This window comes from Anabrus simplex, chromosome 1, assembly GCF_040414725.1.
Source record: "Anabrus simplex isolate iqAnaSimp1 chromosome 1, ASM4041472v1, whole genome shotgun sequence".
Lineage (NCBI taxonomy): Eukaryota > Metazoa > Arthropoda > Insecta > Orthoptera > Tettigoniidae > Anabrus > Anabrus simplex.
Genome location: NC_090265.1, coordinates 1,766,979,760 through 1,767,001,753, shown reverse-complemented (window position 1 = coordinate 1,767,001,753; position 21,994 = coordinate 1,766,979,760). Strand labels below are relative to the sequence as shown.

Below are 21,994 nucleotides of genomic sequence, written 5' to 3'. Positions count from 1 at the left end.
ATTGTAAAATACACTTTCATCTGAATCACTCGACACTCTAAAGCACATAGACACGGACGGAATATTACAATATCAATTCTATTCTTTCTAAATTAATATTTTTCGAGGAATACGAATAGTTTGGAATTGGAGAAAAGTGTTCCCTAACCTCAGACTTTTCAAAATGATGTATGTACACTACAGTTTTGTCATCGACTTCAAAATAATCACGATGTTTCTCAACCATTTCTCTTTTTATGTTTTATTCCGTAGCAAACTTAATAGTTGTATGAGAGGCATGACTAAAAACTGGCCCACAACACGATCGAAACAAGCACATTGTCACATTACTGCGTGTAATTACAGATCCTAAATGTCCACTGACTCATACAAATACATTCGCACACTTATATTCTACAAAGAAACTAATATGTATTGTCAAATTTCATGAAATTACACCAACTACATACGATAACAACGATCCAAAACAAACCCACACTTCCAACATTTCCGGCTACTCGATTCGCCATCTATGAGCGATCGAGAGTAGCATTAAGGCCTGAGGATTGGAGTCGGTCTTGATAGAATCATGGAAACGCGGAACGTATTGAAATCGATTTAAAAATGCTACGGATGCTCGATTGTAGTTTATAATGTGCTTCCTGTAATTTCATTCGTGTTAATTTGATTTCAGCTTACTGCTCCTTACATATTTTATCATGTGTAGTAATAATAGAAATCTGTGGATGCCGGAGAGAGTATAACGTTATTGGAAATAATACGAGAAAATGAAATGCAGAAGCTCTTCGACGGAAACTGATTTGCAACAATTCTATATTCGGCACATTAAGCTTTTTTGTACAAAGCGATTGCAACTTTTTTCTGAGCAGACGTTAATTTGCTCACGAAAAAAATGGTTTGATTTGAAGTATGGTTCAAGACTCAGACATATAAACTTAACTGTCGAAGAACTCATTATGAAGTTGTCTAACCAGTCCTCTTCTGTGGAATAACGGTGTGCTATACACTCCCACCAGTCCTTACTGCTTTCTTGTATAGAGTACACATTCTCTCCATACGCTTCTTTTTGCTTAGCTTATAGACTGAAGGAACTGCTGTAGGAAGAACACCGTTTCTCTCGGTCGCTCCAATCGTTAAGTCTCCCATCTCTGAAATGAATGGATTAAACTTTCAAAAACCTGATGCACTATTAGGCACAATACCATAGCTTTTGAAACGTCCATTGCTTTCGGTGATTTTATGGCTATAAGCTGCACATAAAATAAGTTGATATTACGGACTTTTAAGTTCCTTTGGTATTAATGCACGAGGACTTCTTTATTTACTCTACTTTGATTAGGGTTGGCCGTTGCTGTCGAGCGCTACGTATCGGATTATTCACGTATGACATCGCGCGATCTCGTACTCCACGATTGTCAAGACTACCGTATTCAAATCGACTTGATTACGGATTGAATCTTACATGGAAACAGGTAACGTATTGAGTACGGAAAGCGTATTCAAATGTATTTCAATCCTCGTGGAAACGTGGTAAGAGTATGCGTGTGACGTCACCTATTTAGCACAAATTTTGCCTTGCTTTGAAGCACTATTTCATGAAAACTACATTGCAGGTGTTTTTTGTGGCAACAGGTAGCCTCCTCTTTTATCTGTCAATTGAGACATTCAGTGTAATCGTACGTTAAAGACTTTCGGCAATAAATGCGTTCTACCCAAACACTAGAAGCGTCTTAATTTTTTTCTTTCCATGTACCTGTTGTCGAGGAATGTAAGCTTATGTTAAAAGTGCATACTACTTCGGCTCCAAACAGTAAATATCAGCTGTACCATTATTTACTTCCTAATTTTTGTCTCCATTTCCAATATTTCTTTTCTATTTCTACAAATGTTATATTGTTAGATATTGTAATAAAAGTCAGTGTTTCAAAAACCAGTTTTATTGTGCCTTGTTAAGGAACATTCTCATTATTGGGGACTTTGAGATTCATGTCTTTGAAAATAAGTCCGTCATTTTCCTTTGCCATTTTCTACATAACCCTATGCGAGGGTTGCGAAGTATCCTACAATGAGAGTTTAAGCTACTGTGGCATGCGACTAGTCAATACACTCAAGACTAAAATGTAGAGAATGCTTATATGAGGAGACGACTTACGTTTAGGTTCCTCATACAGGAAGTAAACAGTTGTATGTAAGGATAATCTATACATATATAAAATAACATGTACTGACTGACTGACTGACTGACTGACTGATTCATCATCACCGAGCCAAAACTACTGGACATAAAGAAATGAAATTTTGGGAATACATTTATATTACAGTGTAGGTGCTCACTAAGGGAGGATTTTTTGATATTCCGTCGCTAAGGGAACAGGTTAAAGGTGTGAAAATTGGTATTTGGAATCTCCTTTAATAAAGAAACACGTATTTTTTGTTTTCGAAAAATCCACGTAAGGGGTAAAAATAAGTGAAAAAAATGGTTGCATCCTTTTTTATGAGAGAGCTCACATCTCAAAAACTGAAGATGTTACAGACGTGAAACTTAGTATATGGAATCCCCTTTAAAAATAAAGAAACACGATTTTTTGTTTTCGAAAAATCCATTTAAAGGGGGTGAAAAGGACTGAAAAATTGGTTGAATTCTTCGTCTATGAGGATACTTATATCTAAAAACTGAAAGATATTACAGACGTGAAAATTGGTATTTGGAATATCCTTTAAAATGAAAGGTATAAGCGTTTTAAATTTTCTCAAAATGCTCTTCGGGGGGTTAAATAAAGTTAAAACGGGGTGAATTTGTGTTACAGACGTAAACATTGGTATTTGATATCCCCTTAAAAATAAATAAGCACGTGTTATTTTAATATCCTTTTAAGGGGGCGGGAAAGAATTGAAAAACTGGGAAGATTTTTAAAATGAGTATATCTACATTTAATATGTACCAGACGTAAAAATTTGTATTTGTCATCTCCTTTAAAAATAAAGAAACATGTATTTTTGTTTTCGTAAAATCCATTTAAGGGCCGAGAGGGGGGAGGGTTGAAAGAAAGAAAGAAAGAAAGAAAGAAAGAAAGAAAGAAAGGAGGAGTTGAATTCTTTTTATGAGAATATTTATATCTCAAAAGCTGGGCTGAGTGGCTCAGGAGACAGTTGAGGCGCTGGCCTTCTGACCCAAACTTGGCACGTTCGATCCTGGCTCAGTCCGGACTAAATTCCGGCACCTCGGCGTCTTCAAATACCGTAAAAGTAGTTAGTGGGACGTAAATCAAATAACATCATTAGACAAAGTCACCTCCGTACAGGCCATGAAGGCCCTTGGAAGAGTGGAAGGTAAAGGCTTCCACCATTGTTAACCGCGGCACGTGATGGGGTAGAGTGGTTAGCTCTACGCCCGGCCGCCTTTGCCCCCAGGAATTAACCTGGTACTCATCTTTGGTGTAGGCTGAGTGAACCTCAGGGCCATATGCACCTCCGGAAGCGGAAATCTCGTTTCTTAAATTTTACGACTTCCTGACGGGGATTCGAACCCACGTCCTTCCGGGCGAACCGAGCACGCCTTTACCGCCTCGGCCGGGCAACCCCTAAATAACATCATTATATCAAAAAAAATCTGACCATATTAGAGAAGTGAAAATTGGTACTTGAAATTTCCTTTGAAAAGAAATAAACACTTTTTTTTTTTTTTTTTTGGCGGAGAGTCCACTTAATGGGGGAGGGGGCTGAAAAGAAGTGAAAGAGTTCGATTATATTATGAGGGTATATATATCTCAAAACCTGAAGATGTTACAGACATAAAAATTGGTACATTGAATCTTCTTTAAAAGTAAAGAAACACTTATTGTTTTCCGAAAATCCAATTAAGGGGTGCGGGTTGAAAAGAAGTGAAGATGGAATTTAATTATTTTTATGAATATACCTCAAAAACTGGAGATGTTACAGACGGGAAATTGGTATTAAAAATAAACACTTTTTTTTTTTCTCGGAATTTGTACTTGAGGGGGTGAAAAAGATTGAAAACGGGCGAATTTTTAAAATGAATATATCTACAGCATATTTCAATATTTTAACATGTTACAGATGTGAAAATTGGTATTTGGAATGTCATTTGAAAGTACAGGAACATGCATTTTGTTCCTTCCTGGAAAGCCACGTACCGGGTAAAAGGGAGTGAAAAAGGAGTTCAATTATTGTTATGAGGATACTTATATCTCAAACCTTAAGATGTTACAGATGTGGAAATGGGCATTTAGAATCTCCTTTAAAAATAAACACGTAGTTTTGTTTTGTTTTTGTTTTCGACATGAAAGAGGGCTGTTTTTCACATGTATGTCGCATGTATGTTAGCTCTGCCAGTAGCCTAGTCATCTTAGCCCCAAAAGGCAGTACCATAAACGTGGGTTACTGAGAGGTTCTGGGGTAAATGAAACTCAGTTTTTCGGTGAGTTTTTATACTTACGAGATTTTCAGACATAGTGCAGTTCAGAGGAATGATTAGTTTTATCAAATTACGAAATCCACGCGAGCGAAGACGCGGGAAACAGCTTGTCGAGTATATAAAGGTAATGATCTGCATAACTTCTAGTTACAAAATAACAGTTTACATCTGGGCTTGAAATATCCTTCGACATATCGAAAATATAACTTTTAGCTATATAAAATACTCGTACTACGTAAAATGAGATTCCGTCGGGAAACAAACACTCCTTAAGAGATATTGAAATTCGGGTTTTAGAAGTTTGACTTCTCCTTATACTGTAATTAGAAATAAATAAGTCAACTTTCAGTGTTATAATATCTGACTTCTCATCTAATGACCAAAATGTTTCAGTTTTTTAATTTATCGTGCAAGTTCCTAGTCTTGTCTTCGATGTATTCAGTATTTATGGGATGCATATATGCCTGTTTGAAACTTTCTTACCTTTACTCTGGATAGCGTGTTAGATAGTGCTTACTTCTTTCTGGCATGGTTCCTGATTGGTGGTAGTGGTGGTTGTTTTAAGGGGTAAATTATTAATACCGATCATTGGTGCATTGTATATACACTGACTGAGCAAATGTCATGGGATAGCGGAGCACTGATGCGCAGGTCTGCGCACCACACGCCCCCTGTGCCAGCGGCAGTTATATAGGAGACCTTGTGAGCAGTGGCTGTGCATGTGAAAGGTGTAACATGGAACGTTGTCGTGAGCTGACACCGTTCGTCGGTGCTCGATGGATGGGAAGTGCGATTTCGGAAGTGGTGCGGGAATTCGGCTTCACACGATCAACCGTGTCCAGGGTGTATCGTGAATGATTGAATGCGGGTGTTACCGTCCACAACAGACGAACGACCGGCCGTCCAGCCACCCTCGATGACCATGACCGGCGACATCTGAGACGGATTGTCAGTAGTGACAGACGGACAACCGTGCAACAAATCACGGCTCAAATCAACACAGGCGTGCTAGACACGTCTCTCAGTGGACAATCCGTAGGAACATGGGTTCTATGGGGTATGGGAGCTGTTAACCCAACGTCATCGGGCACAACGACGCGCATTTGTCGCCAGTCACCAGGGATGGACACTGGAACAATGGCGTAACACGATATGGTCTGGCGAATCACGATTTCAACTGCACCATGTCGATGGGGGGCACCGTGTATGGCGCAGACCACATGAAGCGATGGATCCCGCCAGCCTCGAAGGTGTGGTCCAGGGCGCTGGTGTGTCTGTTATGGTCTGGGGTGCATTTTCCTGGTATGAGACTTTGAATGGTACGCGGTATGTTGAGCTCCATCCCATTTTTGGCCTTCCAGCGCCCAGACGGTTCTGCGGTGTTTCAAGATGATAACGCGCCGCCACATCGCTCCCTCGTCTCCCGGGAATGGTTCCAGGAACATGCAGCGGAGGTCCAACGACTGCCATGGCCACCCTGGAGCCCCGATATGAACCCTATCGGGCATATCTGGGATGTCCTGGAACACAGGCTCCGTGGCATGGATCCTGCACCCACGAACAGACCAGCATTGGCGGCCGCTCTGCAAACGATTTGGTGTCAGCTGCGTCCAGAGGACTACCAGGGACTTGTCGACTCACTTCCACGGCGTCATTGCAGTTCATAGGGCCAGAGGAAGCCCCACACGCTATTAGGTGACTATCCCATGACATTTGCTAAGTCAGTGTATACCGCTGCCAAAACGTAAATCTCTTTAAAATTCGCCTATTGTCAAAGACAGAGATGACTGGGCTTGTTTATTTTATCTTAATACAAAACTACAAATACCTAACTGTACTGTATTTGCATTCAAATACATTTGTTGTTGAAAATGGTGTTCTCAACTATTGTGTTTTCATTATTCTTTTCCCCGTATAATATGTTAGTCTCATGGTGACTTTCGAATAACTCTTTCGCCCAAAAAATATTATTTGCGTAGACATCAATCCTCACAAATCTCGCTTGAAACTCGTGGACCATTATTTATGTTTATGGCGGCTTTAGGACCAGGATTATAGGAAGAGTTAGAGATAAAACAAACTAATTAATTAAACAATTGAAGCTTTCAGACCAAGTCCTCTGCCTTGATTAATTTAACTAGTCGGCAAAAGGCATTCACATTTCCTTAACTGATTATGAGTTGACAAGCCACCAAACTGATAACCACCTGTAAATTGGATTATATACCTTGGCAGTATGCGTTTGGCCCACAGGCCTCTGCGTTAGGGTTTTCCCGTATTAACCATTTTATTCGCTTTTGCTTGATGTTATTGTTATTATATTCAGTTTCACTGATGTATGCCATTGCATGTTTAAACACTTACTAGTATAAAAATATTATTTTATTACATAATATTGTTTTACCCCGTGATTCATGAAGAAGAACCGTACTGAATCTGTGTACGGGAACGGTGAGGTATTTTCTTTCACACTTTGTATACATGCCGGTATATGTTGTATAGTTCATTCCGCTTCTTCATAAACTATTCATTGAAATTGAAATTTATAAGTCAGTTGTTAGTTGCACAGCAGATGACAATTTCATTGAAAAAAACCTTGTTGGTGATTAGATATAGGGTTTGGACATAGAGTACATATATCGCTTTACATAGTGTAGTGATTTCCAAAAATGAATTGCAACCTGATGAAGAGAGATTTAATTTATTTTTTCTTATATTTATTATGATTACATATACCAGTGTACGAGTAAGACGACGATTCCAATTTCCTTACAGCCCCGAACTTTACCGTGCGACAGGTTGAAAGTCTTTTTCCTGAAAATTGTTTTGGAAAATAGACATTAGAAGAAATTCTACGCGAGATTTGTTGAGAATCAGGGGAATAGGAGGACGAAAATTTCCTGGTGTACATTTTCATAGCAGTTTGGTACTGCATGCAAATTGTGAATGTAATGTAGCAGGTAGTGGAAATTCGAATAATATAACTGGTCTTCCTTTCTGAGAGTATTTTACAACGTCCCAGCATTTCGTGGAACTCGAATTCCTGAATGAATGTTCGTTTTGCCCTCAAGATGAACCTTTATGTGAGTAAATGTACATGGCTCCCCCCCCCCCCCCCCTTATGTTTAGGAGCAACTGAATTCGAAGCTTGCTTGCATTCATTTTATTCCACTCCCTTCTGACATCGGCTTTGGTTCTTAATCCTGTATTAGTTTGCTTCTCTGTTTCTCTTTGTGACTTAATTCTTATCGTAGTCCATGAAATAAACGTCATGCATTGCATTATGGGACATATAATGCACATAGCAAACACAGTTTTAATCGAATGTTACTCATTTGCTGATTGCATTTTTGAGCCCATTTTGTAATAGTTGCTGGATTGTTTAAATGGACATTCTACTCCTCAGTTTTAGCAAATGCTGATATTTCAAGCTAAAATACATGCCAGAATATAACGGTATGCAACATGTGCTTTGTGATCATTGTAATGGACCTTGAAAATGTTGTGACATGAATAAGTGTAATTATCAGTGTTCTGATGAATATAACGTCCAAGTGTGATAGCTGAGTGTTGCTTTTGTGTGCTTCTCCGTGTTTTCTTTCTGGAAGAGGGCAATGTGCCGTGCTGCAACAACTGGTAACAACCAACCATGACTGTTTGTTCTTTTATCTATCCATATTGAAGCTGTTGTTCCGCAGTGTTGCTTTTCTGTGCTTACGAATGACATTTGTAAATATATTAGGGAAGTGTCTAAATATATGTCCAATATGTGTATGTGTGTACATATCTTCCATGTACTGTATATGTGCTTTGTGTTAAGATTAGAATGAACTTATGCTTATTAAGATTGAGAACACTTCTTGTTCTGATATTCGCTGTGTTCCAGGCTGTTTCCTGTATTTCTTTAGATATGACTATTTTGAAAGCGGGCCAAGCCCCCGTGTTGCTAGTGTGTTCGTTCCTTGTTTTAGGCCTCCAGAAGATCATGCAACGTTCGAGCGGTCTAGTCATTTCTACGAGCGTCGCGAGGGGGACGCGTACCTGCGGCGGCCGACGGCAGGCTACCACGTGACGGACCCGCTGAGGGGGCGCGCCAGGGATCGCCTGTACCGGAACGGGCCCTACACGCCCCTGCTCGAGAGGTGCGAGGCTAATCAGCGGACCGCTAACACTAACACTAATTTATAAATATCGAAATGCAAGCAGTAATCCATGTGTATGATCGTCAGTGTACGCACTGGCTTAACCGTACTTGGCAGTTCCGAGTTCGTTAGATGAAGTCTCTTAATAACGTGGGTGATTGTCACTTTCAAACTGTGTTGCGGATAAAGTGTCGAATTATTGGGCTTTATTAAAAACCTTCGCCCCAGATTGTGGATCTAAAAAGAATACATGTTTGTTAATGCCAAGTGCAGTGGGGGTAAGCAATTTACATATAGTGACGCTACTGGATATGAATGACGCACAGAGCCAGGAATTTAAAGATGTAGGTTTTGTCGTCCTTCATTCAGCGCTGAGACTGTTCTACTCAACGTGGCTGTCTTCATAGATTCTCCGTGAACGTTGTTGGAACGGGTTAATTTTCGGAATGTAATTGTGACGAATAAATGTATCAGCATAACGGTATTTTAGTCTTGAAAAGCGGGTACACTGCACTGCTGATTGATACTGCCATTTAAAAACTTAGTAATAGCTTAAAATGTTCGTAGAGTAAATATCTAGCGATACTTAACATGGGGATAGGAGATAAAGCAATATTTTCCATCAGCGAAACTCAGAAGGAAAGGTTTGAAACGTTACCCTAAACTTAGTTCTGTTCGGACGCCTTCATCCATTTCTTAGGAATATTGTGACACTCCAAATGATCTTCAGGGTTGGGAAATGGGAGAACCGACTTGATCCTCTGGAAAAGGAATTCTATTTAGAAAGATTATTCTAGGGTGAAAATAATGTAGGGGTAAACGATAGTATGATCAGGAATCTCGATGTCCCTATCTTTCTATACATCTTGGCAGATAAGTCATGTTGGAGAGGCCTGGGAATTTTAGTATTGGTCTATATTACATTAATTTCATTTTCGATTTTTGATTTCATACTCGAATTCGGGACCTTTACGGCTACAATTTTCTTTTGATATGATCATTTTCAAATACAGTACAGTATATGTATGACAAGAAATATTGTATGTCTGTGATTACAGTGCTGCATTTCGATATTTATGAAATTTATTATGAATTCCCTTAGAAGGGGTGTTCAATGTATTGTACTAACCGTGTGAACATCTTCGCTTTGCCAGAAGAAGAAAAAAAAAAATGGAGATTTCCTTGTGGCTGTAGAGGAAGAAGGGTTTAGAAAAAGTAGTTTTTGCTATGTTCATCTCTTTGTAAATCACTCTGCACTGTGCACATATTTTGTTGCAGAATTATTTGAATCACAGGTAACCTTGAGAGCTCATTTTAATCCATTGGCATAGTCGTATTGTTACGATTGCCATGGTACATTCATCTTTATACCGTGCCGTATTCTTTCTCTCTCAAACAGTTGACAAAATTATTTGGTGACGACAGAAGTATTATGCCGGAAAATCACTCGTTCGGCATTCGAATAGAATATTAGTATTCTTTAAGACCTACATTTTAAACAATGAACACCTTTTGTGCAGCTGTTTAGATAGTTTGGTTTATAGCTCCTATAAGCTTTTAGCTCTGCCAAATCATCAGGCGCTTACTGCCGTCCAACTCCGCTTTGGTTCTTTGTAGCGAGAAGTAAGTGCACTTTGTTCATATAGCATTGCAGAATGTGCAGCTCTTTTCGTGGGAAGTAAGTTTAACTAAAAACATGGGTTACCGAAAAGTTTCAGTGCGTCATTTTTCCCCGATTGCAGTTTCTTCCAAATGTAATTGGCATGCAGCAGGCGTGTTTGTTTGTGTGATATTTTAATGTATTTTCTGTGCTTGATTTTGCATGCACGTATGTTCTGTTTAATGTGTGCACTAGCAGCGATTTTGTATCACAGTTGTGGCTTTAGTGTTGTGTTAGCACGCTTCCTTTGTTGTAAGGTGTTAGAGAGTTCCATAATATGCTACCGTTATATTATAACCTTACGCTATTTGATTTTAGAGAAACGTGCACATTTTAATTATCTTGTGATCAGGTCGCTTCAGCGTCTTTATCGACTCCTCATTTGTCAACCGCCTTGTAGATAACCTAGTTATTTTTGTTGAAATTATAGTGCTTCGTAGATCATCTCCTCGAGGCTTGATTGCTACACGCCGTAAGATCAAAACACGCCATTTTAAGCACTAATTTCAAACATATAAGGCTTTTTTTTTTTTTCATTATTCAAGCTGTTTCTCTGTTGGTTTATAATTGAGTGCATGAGATTTCATTTTGAAGGCTTTCCAACCGTAACTAGCATGTTGCTTATCCTCATAAAATTTGCTTTAGTATGACGTTTTATCCTTATAATAGCGATTGACCGAGCTCGATAGCTGCAGTCGCTTAAGTGCGGCCAGTATCTAGTATTCGGGTTCGAACCCCACTGTCGGCAGCCCTGAAGATGGTTTTCCGTGGTTTCCCATTTCCACACCAGGTAAATGCTGGGGCTGTACCTTAATTAAGGCCATGGCCGCATCCTTCTCACTCCTAGCCATTTCCTGTCCCATCGTCGCCATAAGACTTATCTGAGTCGGTGCGACGTAAAGCAACTTGAAAAAAAAAAATAGCAATTGAGTTTATATGGATTGGGAGAACAACTCACAATTTCAGTGATTTGGGAAAATTTGCCTTTCCGTTGGAGGCTGACTATTGTCATGAGTTTCACGTTACAATTTAATATTGCAGCTCGCCAGGCATGTTTAATGGAGTTTATGCAGATGGCAGAAAGGATTCACTCAGTTCCGAGATATCGTAAAAATATCTCTAGTCTATAATGCTTGGATTCACCCACCACGTTATTCTCTTCTTAAAGTTCAGCATCCATATTATCATCATCATCATCATCATCATCATCATCATTGTACAGTACCAGTTTCCCAGGTAGTTTTAATGAGGCTCTTCCACTTCCTCCTGTCCATAAACAACTTGTCGTGGAGAATATCATCCACTGTCCATCCTCTAGTAACTAGATCAACCTTGAACATGTCCATCCATCAGATTTTAGGTCTTCCGGCAGGTGCCCTCCACCTGTCTTTCGAAATTTATTTTGGCTGTTCTTGTAGGCTCCATCCTCATCGCATGTCCGTACCACCGTGGTCTGGATGTGTCGATTAGACGATTCTGTATAATAGGGATGTCTTTATTCCGGCTTCTTTCCTCACCTCCTCAATTCTTAACTTTCCCTTCTTGGTCTTCTGGATGGTGGATCTAAGAAATGTCATCTCTGATACTTGCAGTGTGAATATTGGTATGAAATAGGTGTTAAACATCATCAGTTTGGTCGGTTTTGGAATTATGCCATCCCATAAAAGTATTCTTACTTGTTGGTAGAATTCTGATCCCTTTTGCACTCTGTTTGTGACTTCCTTTCTGACCAAATTATCACTGGAGGTTACACTTCCAATGTAAAAGGAACTATCCACACACTCTAGTTGGTGGATGCCCATCTCTATTGACTGTCATCACTACTGTCTTGGTCTCGCTGATGTTGAGGTTATATTTCTGGAATTGGGATTTCCATACGTTGAGTCTGGTCTGTACTTCCTCTTCTGTTTCACCCCAAATCGTGATATTATTAGCAAAGACCATTGCGTTCAACATTTGTAGTTGCTTTCAAAACACATGAGTCTCGGCATCCGTAATAGACTGTTAATTTAACGTTGAACAAATATCATCAGTCACGGAAAGCCTAGATTAAACTGTACGCATTGGTAATTCAGTTTTTTAAAAAATAAAGACATTATTTTATATTCAGAGGTCCTTAAGACCTCTCAGGGAACATTGCAGTAGCACTAGATGTCGTACACGGCTTGAAAAAACATCTCGCATTTAACGACAGTAATACAGACTAGATTTATCATGCATTATATTAAGGAATGAGAAATCACGAGAGAAGACAAGAAGAAGGGAAGGTTGTAATGAAGAGGGTAAAAGACAATTGGATCGGAGAGTTATGGGGTATTATCTACCAGCTTCTAAGTCCCTCCGCAATCCCCTGGTTGCAACTAGCTCTGTGTTGTTATTTAGTTCTGCACCTGTTACTTTTAAATCATTCAACATCGAGTCTTAACTATCGTCGCCTTGTTCTTCTTCTCTTACCTTCCACGACAGGGTCCGTTATTCTTGTAGATAACCTATCCTTCTCCATTTGCCCCACATGACTCCACCACCATCGCCGGTTTATAAGCACAGCTTCATTCATCGTATTCATTCCTGGCAGCCTTTATCTCCCCATTCACAATACCCGCTCTCCATTGTTCCCACCTGTTTGTACTAGCAATTATCCTCGCCACTTTTATGTCTTTTTACTGCCAACCTACGAATAAGGTATCCTGAGTCCACTCAGCTTTCACTCTCATATACATAGCAAAGTCTGTCTAAGAACAGACCGATGTAACTCATCTGATAACTTACCTTTTTTCTTACTGTTGTCGCGACTGCAAACTATATGCATTAGCTGTGCTGCAGTTTTGTTTAATTTCATTTTCAGCACTACCATTAAGTTAGCTAAGGAAAGGGGCGCTTTCTCCAAGGTGATCGCCAATGTTTGGGGGACCGGATATAGCACTTGAAGTACGACCGTCCTGGGAGAGCACACATTAAGTGATCCACCTATTTCAATGTTGTTTATTGGCATTGATTTATGTTAATTCATTTGTTTTTCTGAATTAATGTCGGGATGAATCCGTCAGTTGTAAATCTATCTCTATCATCTGTCGTGGATTATATGTGTCATCGGTGCATTTGAGAGGATTTCAAGTTATTGAGGCCGATTAAATTTTACTCTAAATCGCCATTGTTCGTACAGGCCTGTATGCATACATCCACAAATTGCAATATTATGCTGGAATGATGATGATTGTGTTGTTTTACGAGATAAAAGAAAGAGAAGACGCCCAGACTTCGAAGCATGAGAGTATCGAATAACTAAAAGGCCATCGAAAGACGCGAAAGTGAAAGACTCGCTATGTTTCGTAATGCAATAGCGTCGGAGTCTGAACAGATCAAGGGGAGTCTGATAGCAAAGATGAGTGAAAGCCTGGTACAAATGGAAGCAAAGCTTGCTGAGAAATAAGTACTCGAATCGTGGCCTCTCAGAGATAGGGCATCAGTTCATTTAGAACTAGATTTTTATTGGCATGTAAGACAAAGCTCAGTCCGCATGCAATATTAATTTCTTTTAATTAAATACTCAGTAAAAAAAACTTCATTTACATCAACATCCAAAAGGAATTCGTTATATAGAAAAAATAACAACTTGGTCATCTCAAAGAGCTAACGCACTTTATGACAATATTTGTCGATTTCTCCCAAGTTTACGAGAGTACACATAGGCTAAGTCTCTGAAAGATCCTGAAGGAACTTGGTGTGCCAAATAAGCTGATCGGTATGATGAGAATATGCACAGCTGAGACCATAACCAAGGAGAAATACCAGATATAGTTGTCTAGGAAATTTGATATACATAAGTTTGCGGCAGGTGGATGTCATATCACCGATACTCTTGAACGTCCTGCTCGAGGAAGTTGTTCTCAAAATGTATAAGGATGAAAAAGGGATAAACTTTGAATGGCAGAACATATCTTCTGGAATACGCTGGTGACATCGCAGCCAGAATCGCAAGAGATGGTAGAGACAGTGACAAGCCTGACCTGCAATGCCAGGAATGCCGATTAAACAGAAGTGATGGAACTATCTAGGGGAGCGGCTCGGTACATGCCTCCACAAATTGGGAAATGGGACTTTCTTTGCCTGGTAAAAGATCCAACAATCAGAACAACCTGAAAATGGAGATCGGTCAGCTGATTATAAATGCGCCCAAACCGTACTACTGTTCAGAGCAATGACATCGCGCACAGTATCGACTAAGACCAAACCCAAAGCGTGCTATCCCGTGATAATTCCTGTATTGCTATATGGATTAGAGACCCTCAGTACAAGAAGCGGGAAATAGAAACTGATGGTCTTCGTGTTGAGAGTTTTGATACCTCTTTGGACTGTGCGGGATTGAAATGGCTGGAGATAGAAAGAACCAAGAATTGAATTACAAGGAATCAAAGCTAGAAGACTCCAATGTGACCCGCATACGGACCAAAACTTTCCTGCTTGGAAGACCTGTCCACTCGATGCGAAAGCGATGGGAAGATGGATTGTTTAAGATGATCGGCAACTTGAGGTCTACGAGAACTGTGTTCCAAGAAAATTTGTACTTTGTTTTCTTGGCATGTGTTTGCTTTATTCCTTCTTACACTTAACCGCCGTACTTTCTTTCTCACTCACTCATTCATTCGCCTTCATATTTCTCACAAGAGCTGCATACATTCAGATTTGCTAACATTCTATTTATAGCCATTCACTCTCAGCTAATACCACCATGTCATCTGCAAATGGAATGCATTTTAGCCTCCTGCTACCAACAATCTCTTCCGGTTACATCACCCTTGTCTACCTCACCTTCCAATCCTCCTTTCTTCTGCCATCTCATTCGCTATCTGTATTCCGATCTTCTGCTGTAAGTGCAGTCCCCTGATCAATCTCCACTCCTTCTTTAGTGTCCGACTCGTTGGCTGAATGGGTCGGCGTACTGTCCTTCGGTTCAGATGGTCCCGGGTTCGATTCCCGGCCGGGTGGGGATTTTAACATTCACTGGTTAATTCCAGTGGCCCGGGGGCTGGGTGTTTGTGCTGTCCCCAACATCTCTGTAACTCACACACCACACATAACACTATCCTCCACCACATTCACACGCAGTTACTTACACATGGCAGATGCCGCCCACCCTCATCGGAGGGTCTGCCTCACAAGGGTTGCACGCGAAATTAAATTTTTTAAAAACTTCCTTAGTATGTCCATCAACTTCTTCTATCGCACTCTGTCAAAGGTCTTTTCCGAATCAACAAAAACATCATAAACTTCCCTGCCTTTCTCAATGTACCTCTCACATATAGTTCTCAAACGCTCAAACTGCTTCCCTTGTGCCTTGACATCTTCGAAAACAATCTAGCTAGTATTCTAAATAGTATTTCGGCTGCATTGGATATCAAGCCAATGGCTCCGAAGACCTCACATTTCTTGGATTATTTGCAATTTGTATCATGTTTGTTGAGGTAAGTGATCTGGCCATTCGCTTTTGTTATATATTCCACTGCAGAGTACTATCTCAAGACATTGCAATGACACCTTTGCTGATAATATGTCAGTTCCGCCTGTCTGAATTCTTAATGTCCTTCAATGTCCTTTCCACCTCGCTTTCCAAAATGCAATATCCTCCCTCGTCTTGCAGTACTCTTACCACCTCTTCAGTCTCAAGGTCACCGGACGAGTTGGCCGTGCGGTTAGGGGCGCGCAGCTGTGAGCTTGCTTCCGGGAGATAGTAGGTTCGAACTCCACTGTCGGTAGCCATGAAGATGGTTTTCCGTGGTTTCCCATTTTCACACCAGTCAAATGTTGGGACTGCACCTTAATTAAGGCCACGGTCGCTTCTTTCCTAGACCTTTCCTATCCCATCATTGCCATAAGGCCTCTCTGTGTCGGTGCAACGTAAAGCAAATAGTAAAATAATAAAATTTTAAGGTCATTTGGTCTTTGTAAAACTCGTGCAGATTTTTTTCAGCATATGCCATTTCTTGATGGATACAGTACTTTTGTATCCATCTCTTAGCACAGGCCAGAGTAAAGTGTAGCTTCCACCGAAGTCCCAGTCTCATCCATAGCTGTGACAATATGGAAGCTGCTGGGGTGTGGGTGGTGCTGAGTAATGACATTCAGAGCACGACTAGTGCATCTGAGTATTATGAAAGGTGTTGCTCATAGGGTCAGTCGTGCTGCAATAGCAATTTCTGACTCAGTGAGGAAAGCAATGGCAAACTACCTCACTCCTCGTCTTGCCTAGTATGCCTCATTTTGGTGCTGCCATTGGTTTTTGCGGTTTCCTTATAACCGCATAACCTTTGGTGGTGCTATTTGAGGATCCAACCAGCCTCTGGGCTGATGACCTAACAGACAGACAGATCTTGAAATTCACTTAGTATTGTGCCATCTTTTCTTTGTGCTTTAGTTCCAATTCTTCTCCTCTTATCATCAAACACCAACTCTATCACCACTCTGTTATCATTTCATACTTTCCCTCCTTTTCCAGCCTCTCCGTTTCTTCTCATTTCTCTTCCCTCCATGATTTTAGCCCATTCTTCAGTTTATTATTCTGTCCTCAGTACATTCTGTTCCCTTTCTCGGTCCTCACTGTATTCCATTTCCTTCTTTCCTTCATCTTACTGATCGTGTTCTCCGTTACCTACTCTTTCCTTGTAGACTTGGGCTTTTCAGGCCCGTATTACTTACACAGCAGCTTTCTTAAGGCTGTCTCATACTTTCCATTCTTTGTGTACGTGTTCTTCATTACCTTCTCTGTTCCATTTGGCCGTAAAATTGTCTTCAAAGTACTCACTCAGCCTTTCCTTTCTCCTTTAGAACTTCTAGATCATATTTCTTCCTTGTTTACATTCATATTCTTTTCAAATTCACACGTTCGTCTCTCACCGTTGCATTTTTCAAACAGATTGTCTCTTCTGTCAGGATGTCGATTTGGTATCTCTCTCCAATCAGGTCAAATGCCCACATATAACGTCGTCGTTTGTGCTATTCAAACATGGTGTTGTCTATCACAGTGAATTTTCTTTACCAAATTGACCAGTTTTTGACCCCAATCCAAAGCTACCGACTATCTCGCCAACTCTTCCTTCATCCAACTCGGAATTCCAGTCTCCAATGTCAGTATTACGGGCAATGTCCTTTATGGCTCAGGCGGTAGTGCGCCGGCCTCTCCTCGTGGTTCAAACCTTGGTCACTCCATGTGAGATTTGTGCTGGACAAAGGGGAGGCAGGATACGGTGTTTTTGTTGTGTTTTTTTTACTCCGGTTCACCGTGTCATCTTTCGTTTCAGCAACACACTGCATTATCATTATATTTCATATGCCAGTCACTTTCCATCTTTCCACTTCCTCCCCATCTCATCACGTGGAACCTCCTCATCTTCTTCCTCCTCCTCCTCCTCCTCCGCCTACTACTACTACTACTACTACTACTACTACTACTACGAACCATCGACTCAGAATTCTCTTTCGACCCTATTCTTCGTACTACACCAGTGGCATGGTCTACTGATGTAATTAATAATCATGAATCATTCGAAGTTCATGGATTTGTGTAGTGTCGAAGTATGATAGCAGCTAGCTAGAATTTTTAATATTAATTTATTGTACAACGTAACTGGTTACGAGTAACTAGATGTACTTACTGGACTAACGGTTGGGATTCGCGAAAATTGAGTCTTTCTATTAGTTTCATCAGCCTTGTCTCCAGGGTACTGTGGTTAGCGTATTTGGATGCAGAGGAAACAACCTTTTAGTTTCTTTCTTCGTGTTCATGTTGTAATTGCATTGCTCATACCTGAATAACTGTTAATTTTTTTTTTTTTAATGTACTAGCATAGCGATGTACTATCCCGCGTGAGTGGCAGTGTATATTAAATTTGCTGTGTTGTGAGGTGAGGTATCATTAACATCGGGCGAGATAGTACAATGCAGTGTGGTTTCACGAGAAAAGTTACGCGCAATCGGAGCGTTGTATCTCCGCAGAAGTGTCATCTTTTTTCCTACGAGTTGGAAGTTTTTTTTAATGTTGGTGATTTAAGACCTAGATGAGTTTCTCTGTAAATTGCTGATTCGGTATCAGGTAGGTCTGATTTATTCACCTGCAATGATAGCTAAACATTACTGTGGCAATTCGGAATTGGTCTCCATGCATGGGGTCGTCATGTTGTAACGAAGACGGCGTTCTTCACAATTCCCTGTGTAGCGTTTCTGGAGCCCCAGATCCCGACTATGAGAGCAACGTGGCAACAGTGCTCATGTCACTGCTATTGATTTCTCTGTGCCCCTTGCCTCTTTCCCACTCCACCCTGCTCTTCCCTGCGTGGCCCTCCTCGCGGCCAGCCAAATCATCCTTCCATCCTATCCTTAGTGAAAGCTATTCACTTGTTTGGATGGATGTAATTACTTCTGTACTTAAGGGGAAGGGGTCTCTCTCTCTTATTCCTTCATTATATTTCGAAATTGAAGGTTTTCGTTTGTTTCCTCGTCCTGTGGAAAAGTATTTGGTATCTGTTGTTGAGTTCCACACATTGGATTAGGCGAGGGCTAAAATGCACTTTTGTCGATAGCTACATTCTGAATATGGAAAATCAAGGAATGTGCGTAAAGTTCACGGATGTAGCATTAACATATCGCTATACATAACTAAAAATGGATTTACTAGACCTTAGAAGTCTAATAATACCTTCAGGATGAGAAAAGAACAAGATAGATAAATGTGACTGAAAAAGAAAATGTGTTTTGCAAACAGAAATATTGGACACATGTCACCATTAATAACACGATTCACTGTACGTATGAAATCGGAGCTCCTGCTGTTATATTGTAGATTTATAACGTCACGTATGACAGTACAGTTAATTTTTATTTTATATTTTACTTAAAAATGTTACATTTAAATGTTTAAACTTCGTACATAGTTTTAAAATGTCTGTGTGACGTAACCAAAGTACAGGGAAGACAACGTTCAGTAAACTATAGGCCGAAATAAGATATTTGCTGTAATATATTTTCAAAGAAATTGCTGAAGGCCCATCATTTTGTTTTATTCTAACGAAGAATATCAGTGTCTGATAACAGTTTAACTGGTTAATAGTCCTTAAGAGACCGAGCGAGTTAGCTGTGCGGTTAGGGGCGCGCAACTTTGATCTTGAATTCGGGAGGTAGTGGGTTCGAATTCCTCTGTCGGCAGGTATGAAGATGGTTTTCCTTGGTTTCCCATTTTCATACCAGGCAAATGTTGGGACTGTACCTTAATTAACGCCACGGCCGCATCCCTTCCACTCCTTAGCTCTTTCCTATTCCATCGTCGCCAATAAGACCTATCTGTGTCGGTGCGACGACGTAAAGCAACTTGTGAAAAAAAATACTTAAGTACAAATCAAATTCAAATAAGGCCTGTAAGTAAAAAGGATAAATCAACACATTCGAATTTGATAGGTCCTCACGTCCTTCATCAAACGGCTGCTACTCCTTTTGATTACATTTAGGGCACTGAAATATAATTTACACAGTATTGTTGCTATATCATCACACTTGAAAGACCTATTGAAGATTCAAATCAAATCAAAATCTCTTTATTTGCAAATGAGGTGTCTACCTCAGTGGCTAATGGTACACTAAAATACATTATTGTCAAGCACTAAATATTAAATTAACAAGAGAAGAAAATTTTTCTATAATACAATATTATACAATTTACGCTAACAATGTTTTCTATTAAACACACAGCTCATCCTTAATAAATGTATATTATTTACAAAATTCTACTTATATCTCCTGTACTACTTACAAATATAGTCAACTGATATACAGTATGTGGAATTACTTCAAATGATACTATACAACTGGTATAAGATTAATATTTACTTTGCATTTATTTACTTTTTTTTTTTTTTTTTTTTACCCGTTCTGGAACCTAAGTAGCATAACAACCTGCTGCGTCTTAACCAGAGCCCCTTTTTCCACCACTTTTCAGAGTTCCTGAAGGGCCTTCACAGCTACCTCGAAGTCGAAGATTAAGATGTAGGAAAAGTGAATGAAAAAAGAGCTTTTGCAATCATATTTTTATTTTTATTTTTCTGACCTTAAGCACATTGACCAATGTCTGAAGGGCAGCAGTTGCACTGGAGACAAAAATGAATATTCATTTAATATTAAATCCTAACCATAGCAAATGAGAAAGTATTACATTGCTATCTAGTTTTCTTAAATTAGCTCATAAAGGATGATTTCCCTTTCAGTTTTTACATCTAAAATATCATCCAGATGTATCAGCACACATTCCAATTTTTTTCAGTATATTTGTTTTTGAGGGAGGGACAGTGATTAAAATGATGCTGTATGCTTTTTCTCAATATCCAGTAAGTTTCTGTTCTTATTATTGTGGTGTCAATAATTAATTCTACCACTGAATATATAGTACCAGCTCCTTGTCTCCAGATTTGTCTGTTAAATGAAATATACGGTACTTGTTTTCAGGCAGTCGATTACCTTATTTGTACTTCATTAAAAAAAAAAAAAAAAAAAAATGTTTGTGGTGTGGGTTACTGTAGTCGTATCCTAGATCGTGAACCACGGGCAATGGCTGAGTTGCCTAGTAAGTGGTCCTGAGAATCGGGATACCAGTTGCTACGGAACAGGAGTGGGCAGCTCAGACATACTCTTGGTCATGGCCCACCTTGTGCTCAGGCGTCTAGGACTACACACAATCCACCGTGGTCCCTAACCTGTTAGAGGAGAGATGCACTATTTGTAAGTAAGGGTAGCATCCTACTTCACAGAATTTTCATTGAATACTCTCAGAACGTTTTAAGCAAGCCTCGGACCAGTGGGAGTAACAGTCCCACGTCCATCTGACAGGTGAGACTCCTTGGAAACATCTTGGTGAATGAAATGGAGTTTGATGGGAAGCTGCACAACCTCGGGATGAGGACACAAATTTACTTTTTTTTTTTTTCCCCCTCTCTCTTTTTTAGCAAAGCAGATGTATCTTGACGTGTTAGGCGTTAATGATATTCGGGTCAGAGGAGATAACAAGGAAGAGATATAAGATTATAAAGTGTTCTGTACAGGAGTTAAAATGGGAAGGGCTGAGTGTGGGGTAGAACTGTTTATCAGGCATACTACTGCACACAACATACTTTCTGTTAGGCTCGTAATTAGTGAATGTTGTGGATAGATTTAGCAGTTGGAGGAATAAGGACAAGAATTGTCTCTGTCTATTCAACATGTGAGGCTGCAGATGAGAATGAAGTTGACAAGTTTCATGGAGGACTGAGTGACACCATGGTCAGGATGAACAACAAGGATAGGATAGAGCTAATGAGTTGTTTCGATGCAAGAAATGAAAACCTACAACCTGTTTTCCAGTCATTGATCGGGTCAGGGATGTAATGAATGGAACATATACAGGCTGTTATTACAATGGGGTCGCCACTCCCAAGGTGATTTATTAATGAGTGATAAATGGTATGAAATGATAATGAAGAGTGTCGCTAGAATGAAAGATGACAGGGAAAACTGGAGTACCTGGAGAAAAACCTGTCCCGCCTCCGCTTTGTCTAGCACAAATCTCACATGGAGTCACCGGGATTTGAACCACGGTATCCAGCGGTGAGAGGCCGACGTGCTGCCGTCTGAGCCACGGAGGCTCTTCGATGCAAGAATTGGAAATAAAACTGAAAGAAATAAGAAGGCGGTGGTTAAATGTGGGGAATATATGGAAGCTAATAGTAATGAGAAGTTTTACTG

General features: G+C 40.0%; 1 protein-coding gene across 1 annotated transcript in view; it reads left to right on the top strand.

Annotated features, from left to right (window-relative positions):
* Positions 1–21,994, top strand: part of LOC136858762 (protein split ends) — a 438,081-nt gene that overhangs the window by 311,143 nt on the left and 104,944 nt on the right. The window contains exon 3 of the mRNA XM_068225686.1: positions 8,407–8,577. Within this exon, the coding sequence (XP_068081787.1) occupies positions 8,407–8,577 (171 nt within the window). The remainder of the gene's footprint in view (positions 1–8,406; positions 8,578–21,994) is intronic.